The sequence below is a fragment of the Plectropomus leopardus genome, chromosome 3 (assembly GCF_026936395.1).
Source record: "Plectropomus leopardus strain MGB_pleo_1.0 chromosome 3, ASM2693639v1, whole genome shotgun sequence".
Classification (NCBI taxonomy): domain Eukaryota; kingdom Metazoa; phylum Chordata; class Actinopteri; order Perciformes; family Serranidae; genus Plectropomus; species Plectropomus leopardus.
This window is the reverse complement of record NC_142178.1, coordinates 24,274,856-24,283,431: the sequence shown is the minus strand read 5'-3', so window position 1 is coordinate 24,283,431 and position 8,576 is coordinate 24,274,856. Positions and strand designations below refer to the sequence as shown.

At 41.5% G+C, this 8,576-nt stretch overlaps 1 protein-coding gene across 1 annotated transcript; it reads right to left on the bottom strand.

The window, feature by feature from the left end:
• Window positions 1–786: 786 nt before the first annotated feature.
• Window positions 787–8,385, bottom strand: gprin3b (GPRIN family member 3b). Its single transcript, XM_042485973.2, has 2 exons — window positions 7,934–8,385; window positions 787–4,831 (listed from the first exon to the last, which is right to left on the bottom strand). Exon 2 carries the CDS (start codon window positions 4,743–4,745, stop codon window positions 2,616–2,618), a length of 2,130 nt encoding a protein of 709 aa, XP_042341907.2. The 5' UTR covers window positions 4,746–4,831; window positions 7,934–8,385; the 3' UTR covers window positions 787–2,615.
• Window positions 8,386–8,576: the final 191 nt, after the last annotated feature.

Here is an 8,576-nt window from a genome sequence, read left to right as displayed (position 1 = left end):
GAATATGTTTTTATATGAGCTGCTTTCTGTTTAAGTGTCCCTCAGCACTCAGGCCTCCGTTACTGTCAACACAATACACAATAAGCAATAGACAATATCTTCTGTTCAATGCAGATAAAACCAAAGCAGCCTATTTTTCAGCCTACTCTCCTCTTAGGGTGCACTTGTTCAGTGAATCTTATCTTTTATTCAGCTTACACCACAACAAGGCAATGCCTAAAACGGTACATCTTGTTCTTAGAAATATCCTCAAGATTGTGCCTGTGCTGTCCTTCACTGACCTATAAAACTGTTTCACAGAAATGCACTGGGTGTTTTCTCTGGCTGACTGAACTTGTAGATCTTCTGCACACACAAAACTAAGCAGTGCAAACTGGTCGATTCATGTAAAGCTTGTGTTGATGTAAAATATTTAATTCTAGGCCCAAATGTTAATTTCTCTATTATTTAAAAGGAAAGAGTTGAGAGCTAAATAGCCCCTGAACAAACTTCATGTCCTTGTTACAGATCAGAAACTATCTCATTACGCTTGACACTGATTTATTTAGCGCAGTCTATAACCTACTGTATCTTTACTCTCAGCTGCAGTCCGTCACTCTCTCACATCTCCTGTGGACTGCGGTGATGTTTCCTGCTGCTTTCACATCCCCCCGACATGTGCACTTGGCTTAGACACACACATACACACACAGACACTATCTCATCATGAGTTATTGATGTGATTTATTTCTCAGGTTTTTATTTCTTTTTATGACCATCCCTGTAAAGCCCTACTGTGTTAAACCTCTTTGTTGCAGTCACAAAGCTGTTGCTCCAGCACTGAGGATAAACTCTGTGTTATATTTGGTGTTCCAGTAGCCCCTATGTGCCTCCTACTCGTCTTTTCTACGGTCATATTTGTAATATCAGATACAAGAGGCTCTTCAGCCTATTGACTTTTGCAGCCACAAAGAATATTTTGGTCTTTGAAATCAAGGACGTTGTCCAACAAAAATCACAATGGCACATTTTTATAATGGAGTTGCTATTTGTTTATATATTCATTTGATGTTCTCTCTGTGTTGTAGTTTGTAGTAAGGTTGGAGGACAGATAATATGTCCACTATTTTTATTTCTTATTTTCTTATACTCATTTTGTTTGTCTTGTCATCGTCAAGCTGTTCGGTTGTGTGCTGTGTATGAAACATGTAATGAATCATTGCATTCTCATCCCAACTCATCAAATGCTGCCGCTTTGTCAGTGGACCTAAATGTCAAAATATGACATGCTAGGTACCCTCCTGCATCAGTTTTGGGCGTTCTGGGACGACATGTCAATTTTAGCTTGTTAATGTGCATTGTGTCTTTTAAAAAAAAACCTTCATAAAGTCTTTTGCTACTAACATCATGTTATGCTGTGTGACATACATCAAGTGACTGTATGTCACTACAGGGGCATGCTACACATACTAGCACACTAAGTTGCCAATACATGTCATAAAGGTGCCTTTTTGCATCTGTGTCTGATGCGGATGTCCACTGAGAAAGAGGTGGCGTTTGACAAGTTCAGTTGTTGCCCCTTGCATCAACAACTGCTGCCGCCTAGTGCATATCGTATCGCCTCAGTGCATCGGTCTCTGACACTAAGATCACTGTCCAGCCCGTTCTTATTCTGAAGTTGTTAAATACATAAATCCCGACAATGATTGCAGCATTTAAGAACTTCAACAGCAGATGCAGGAGGATACCTAGAACATAACATGTAGACGCAGATGTCCACTTACAATGTGGTGATACTTAATGACTTGGGATGAGACTGTGTTACACTGTCAAAGCAGCAGTATTTGACAAGTTGGAAATGAGAAAAAGCTGAAAACATTTTTTTTAAACATTTTTGTCAAAACAAAAAACTAAAACACAGATTAAATATTGTCAGCACAGGGATGTTATGTCTGCCTAAATGTTCTTGCCAATAGGTTGTAAATGAAGAATATGTAAAGCTCAACTTAGTTTTTTGTTGTTTTAATAGAAAACCAAAGAAGAACAGAGATTGAACAGCGCATGTATGCATACAGTCCTTTTTTACACAACATAATCACTCACTAAAAATAAATGTGCATGAAAAGAAAATACTGCAATTTTATAAATATAGCCCCCCCAAAAAACACCTCAAAAACATATACCAAATGCACCAAATGCAATGAGATGTTGGTTTAATATATTTGCACAAATATTCTGACAGTAAGTAATATGTTGACCACATGATCAGTCCCTTTTACTGTGGAGAAGGTCTGGACTTCATTTTAGGTCACATAACTGCCATTGTAACTAATATACATGCATTTCACTATTATTGCCTCTGGTATTTAAAAACTGTTAGAAGTCTTATCTCTTTTTATAGTATCTATTTCTAGAAAATAATTCTTGGGTTGTTCATTTTATATTTCTATTTCCTACCTTCTTTGATCACAAACACCACAAATAGTTTGACTCTTTATGCTACAACATTCCAGTATACTTACAGGGATCGTCTTCCCATAAATGCTCTCACTCTGCATTGCAATGACGAGCGGAGGACAAACACTTTGACCTCTTGGAAAAGGGAGGAGTTTGACATTGGCTACCTCTGTGCTGTGCTACTCGAGGACGGAGGAGGGAGGGGGACGCACGCAGCAGTTGGGCCGTCTGACATTTTGCAGCATTGACCTGAAAATGTTCTGCTGCCTCCTTTTGTTCTTCCTGCCGTGTCCCGGCGAGTCAACTGACTTGCGGAAGGAGGTCTGGACCATCAGTTTCCTCTCTTGCTCCTTGATTTTGCACTGCAGGTGGCTCTGGATGGCAAAACCAAGGGATTCTGGGTCGACAGAAGCCCCGTAGACCTCCCAAGTCATCCCCTGTTCATCCCAGACGACATCATGGATGCTCTTTCCTTTCTGCTCCTCATCCTCGTCTTCCTTTCTCTCCGGTTCTAGCTTCTGTTTGCCAGACTTTGTCTCCTTTTTCGGGGCTTTACTTCCAGCTTTAGCCTTTTGTTTGGGACTTTCAGCTTTGTTTTTAGTTAGATCTGACGTGGCATTTGTTGTTGTTGTTGTTGTTGTTGGCGGGGCAGCCTGAGACGATGCAGCATTGTTACTGTCAGCAGATCTGGACTTTGTAGCACCAGCTGTCTCTGGGGGCGTTCCTGATGTGAGAGAGGTTGCTTCAGTAGTGGCTGTTTTTGCTGCAGATTTCTGGACCCCTGTTTTATTTTGGGAGTTACCTGTGTCTCCTTGGTCCTTGTGTTCAATATTGATTTGATAAACTGGCTGGGTGTTGCAGAGAGCTGGCCCGGGGTCTTTAGGTTTAGCTCCAAGCCTTATGTCTTGCTGCTGGGTGGAAGTTTCCAAGTGGAAAACGCCAGCAGTTTGGTTTGGACACATTTCCGCTTCAACAGTGAGTCTCTCTGACCTCAGATCGGTACCAAGAGAACTCATGTTCATTTGACGTATTCCCACACCCCCGTCGACCTGGTAAACTACGGCCAGGCTCTGTGCCACCTCTCTAGGGACCGCACCCCCGCTTGGCCTGCGAGTCACAGTGAAAGGCAGCAGGCTCGGGCTTGTAGCCACGGCCTTACTGCACGTATTCGCCACCGCCTGAACCTCCATATCGTGACGCTGTTTGACTGGGGTGGACGAAGGGGTTAATGTCATCGTTGAAGCCTCCCTGTACAGCTTGCTGTGCTGCTGCCCTTCAAAGACAGCTGTGTCAGTCTGGCTGGCTTCCTCAAACACCTGCCCATCTGCCGGCGTGGTTTGTGTAGCCTGGGGCAGAATGGTGGAGTCCGTTTGTGATGACGCTGGCTGATGTTTATCTGAGGAGACTTGTGGTTTCTTTACTGGTGGCAAATCCTTTTCGAGATGTTTTGAACTTGAATTCTCATTTGTAAACTCTGCATCTTTGCTCTTTGAGGGAGCTATAATGGAGCTAAGCGGCGCCGTGGTAGTTTCTGTGTTTTGTTTAGGTTTGGGAGTCTCTTGCAGACTGACAGAGCAGCTATGTATGTGATCAGGCTCTTGAGATTTCTGTGATACAGCTGCGCCCTTGTTTTTGGGAGCTAAAATACTCCCTTTATTATCGTGTTGTGGTTCAGATGCTGTATGCCTTAATTCACAGGCATTATTTATATTTTTATTATTTGGAGAAACATGTATATTACTGTCCTCTTGTGCTTTGGCTGAGGATGTCAGCATCGCACACTTCTCCTCTGCTGCACTTGGTCCTTTTATTCTGCAGTCATTCGTCTGCATGTCGACCTTTGATGCTGAAAGAGCAGGCGACACCCCGGCCTTACCGATGTCCTTCTCATCGGCCAGTCTAAACATTTTCATATTAGCGTTAGAATCCCTTTGGTCACCTCCTGCCTCACCCACACTTTGGTCATTTAGAGACAGGTCTTGCATCTGTTGGTCTCCACCTGTGACACGCTCTGACTTTTCCTGGTTTCCATTAGCTGGTTTGTCTGACACAGTGCTGCTAACTGGTGCACCTCCCTTGGAAGCAGTTTTTTGGGTATGTGGGATGATGTTAGCGGGAGAAGCAGTCAAAGATGAGTCATCTTGTTTGTGGTCAGGAGATGTGAGGGTGGGTTTTGGACAAACCTGAGAGAGTTTGAGGTTGGGCTCTTTGGCCCAGTTGGCATTCGTCTCCTTATTGCCCAGTGTGTCCACCACAGCCAGCTGAGGCACCATCTGGACTGTCACTGTCCTTTTTGGGTTAGTTCCCATGCTGGCTTCACTGTTTCAGTCCTTAAATATTGTCGTAATCCAAAGATGGAAACAGATGCGCAATATCTGTCACTTTGCGTGATTCCCTAAAAGAGGAAAATAGAAATATAGTTTGTTTTTAATGATTGAGCTTCACTTAAATCTTGATTTAGACAAAAAATAATGATACTAGACTCACACAGTAGTCCAGGCCTAGAGAGGCATTATGTAAATTACATTCCAGTTAGTTTCTTTGAGCAATCCCATTATCATGCATTTAAATAATCAGTGTTAGAATAAAGGGAAAGCACTGGAACAACAAATGACCCGTATTTGCCTAATCTAACCACTGCTTTGAAATAGATCTAACACATGTGAATCCAATCCTAATGATCCAATTAATCATAACATTTAATTATTACAATACTCTGTGTCCAATCACAGTGGAGTGTATGCAACCATGTCAAGCTACGCTTCTTTTCTGTCTCTGCAATGCTCTTTGAAATGTTAGTCTTAAGAATTAAATAAACTTACAATTATGCAGGACTCAAATAATTCTAGACTAGCGTTGTCAAAAATATTGATTTATCAAAACATATCAATTCTGAATATTTGAAACAGATTCAATACTCATTTTCCACAGTATTGATACATCAGTACCTGCTGCGCTTTCTTGATGTTTACTACAGTCATTCTGCTGCTCTCTGCTACTAACCAAAAAAGTCATCACTGTCATGTCTTAGCCTTGTTATATTTATCTTTTAAAGGTCCAGTGTGTAGGAGTTAGTGTTGAAGTTGCAGATGACAGATTGTATAAATAATGGTTGTAGCTACCGTTATGTCACCCAGTGGTTTATGGACTGCCGTTTTGAAGCCTCAAGTTCAGCATTTCGGCCACGCCACTTTGGTTTGTTGGAGCAAGAAGTGACCATATTTGGACAAGAGGCTGGAGCTATGCAATTGGTAAAAGGTGGATCTGACTCACACTGCACTAACTCGCCGACAATCTGTCCACTCAAGCAGCTTGCCCTTACATATGCGTAACTTTGGGCCTTAATAAAATCTTTTTATGTACCAGGCAGTAAATAAAGTAAAGTTTAACATGGGGTCTGTGGGGATTGACTCTGGTTTGGAACTCAATTGGACAGTCAATGAACTACAGTTTTTGGCACTAATGCATTGGCTTAATTTTTCAGCCTCAGAGGTAGTCGCTTGATTATAATCAACTGGAGTCGCTCCCATGTGTCAAGCATGTAGGACAACTACAGCTGCCCTCTCCAGAGCCACCGTTTGCTTCGTCTGCTCTGTTCTACTGTAAAAACAACGTGGCAGACTCTCATGACAGCTCATTCTAGGTTATAAAAACATAACGATTACTTTTTTCAGGTGATTATACACAAATAGAAAACATACTTATTATTTCATACACAGTTTCTGTCAACAGATAGCTCTAAATCCTACACACTGGACCTTTAATAGAAATTTTAAATTGTATGCCCTCCATGTCAATTTCCCTTGTGGTATAGAAAAAGAGACTAAATCTCAATATATTTCAAGGTGTACTAAAGTCAGAAATTCCAGTATTGTGACGATATTTTGAACATTTTAACTTTTTAAAAACTTGAGATTCAAATTGTTTGTTCCAACTGTATAAATAACACAAAAATAAGTATAACTAGAGGCTTATCCTTAAAAAGCTTGCTGTGTCAGACTGAAATAAAGCAAAGTTTACTATATTAGAAGCAAAGTAAGCAAAGAGCAGAAAATAAGACTTTGACATATGTAGGCTGAAAGCGCTTACAGATAAGGATGTTTTTGATTAAAAATGGTCTCTGTTCCACATTCAGGGCAGTTTCATTTGGTCCAGCAGTCTCTCCTCATGTATATGTCTTGAGCTGAGGTCAGCCCCTGTATTGTTGCTCCAAAAGAGGACTGATCTCTGTGTGTTGTTACATCAGTTGAAGTATTCACTACTGTGTTCTGTTATAAATTGCACATTTTAGAGCACTTTTACATAATAAATTTAAAAAAATTAACAATTCTTTGAAATGGTATGAGTGAATTATATGAGAATTTAACCTGAACTTTTCAGCTGAAGTTACATTTCTAAAAACAACCCTGCAAAATGCAATTCAACTGTTGAGTGAAAAACAATCACACATCTTGAATTTTAACTCCCTTTTCTGCCATTTAGTGAAAGGTTTGTGTCATTACATTATTTTAATCTCCTAATCAATCTAGTACAACTTCAAAGCATTTAACCTTCACTTTCTCAATTCCTCTCATCACCAGACCTGATGAATGACTCCATCTTCGTCTGTCTCCTGAAAGTGTAAAAGCATCTGAGCCAATTCTGCGAGTAATGTGCCTGCACTCTGCAGAAGTCTGAAGTATCTGATCCTTTTGGAGTCAGACAAATAATTTGCACTGTGAGCAAGACTTTAATCATACAAAGCAGCCTATAGGCTTCATGCAAAGAGGAGGGAAGATCCAACAATTGATAATTCAGTGGTCCACAGGGAGCAAGTTGGCCATTTCCATTTTTACTGATGATAATCAATTCTGCATAATGTGCAGCTCATCTCCGTGAAACTAACATCAAACCCAGCCACGTCTTTTCAGTCATTCTCACGACAACAAGCATCCTCACAAGTCCCCCATCACAACAACAAACACAGATTTTATACTGAACAGGTCATGTTTATGTCTAGATTTACTCAAGAATAATTGATCTCTTGTTGTGCTTGGTAGCCCGAAAGAATCATCTCTAAGTGTGACTTGAATAAAACAGAATAGTAGGCTTTTGTTTAGGGTCATGGGCAGGTGTAGCAGCCCATTTGTGTGTGCTCTCTCCTACTGCATCTGCTTGTCTGTTGTCAAAGTGCAAATATTTATGGACAGCATATCCTGTCTGTAATTAGATATTCAACAATAAAAACGCCAGGGTGTGTTTTTTTTCTCCTGCAGTAGTTAAAAAAATAACAGAATGTGTGTGCAGATTGTGAATTCATGCATCCACATACACATTAAAGTGTTGCACACGACCTATTCGGGCCAATTAAGATCTATGCCATGTACTGTAGCCTACATTTGCAGCCCTGTCCCACCCCAATATCACAGAGGCCACTGATATTTGCTTATTTCATATGACCTTGCGGATAAATTCAACATCTAACACGAGGCACAGTCTAGTGAGAAGATGAGCTTACCTTGAGAGACGCTTTATGTCCCGGTCCTTTGGGGGTGCCGTTTGCGCGTCCGTGTCAGTGAGATGAGGCTAAACCCTAGAAATGAATATGGAAAATCAGCCCTGTGTCGGTGATACCAAGCCACGCCTTCCACCAGAATAGAGGTATTGATCCTCCACAGCGAAGCGCAAAATTCAAGACCTCTGACGGACTGACCGTGCGCAATGAGTCACCGCGGTACGACCGATGGATGCTCCCTCTCAGCTCTTTATTAGCGCTGCCTCACGCTTTAGAAAAAAAAGTGCACCTTTCTCAAAATGGACCTCTCGTGGTGTGTGTGTGCGTGTGTATGTCTGTGTGTGTCTGTGTGTACCATCACAGACCGAAGTGGCCCAGCGCAGGCAACGTGGTGCAGCAGAGTAAACCAGATGAATGGATGAATGGGGGGAGAGCGTGAGGGTGAGGGTGGAGGCAGTGCTGTATCAGCCGCAGGCATCCATAGGAGCGTCACTTGCACTTGAAATTGATTACTTATAGATCCCAGCAGCATAATTTCGCTGCTAATATATCGTGTCATATTCCAGTAGGATAAAATCGTTTATTTTGCTTTTTTAATGAGATTTATGAGAATACATTTCCCTGTGAGTTGAGTGCAGTGTGCGTG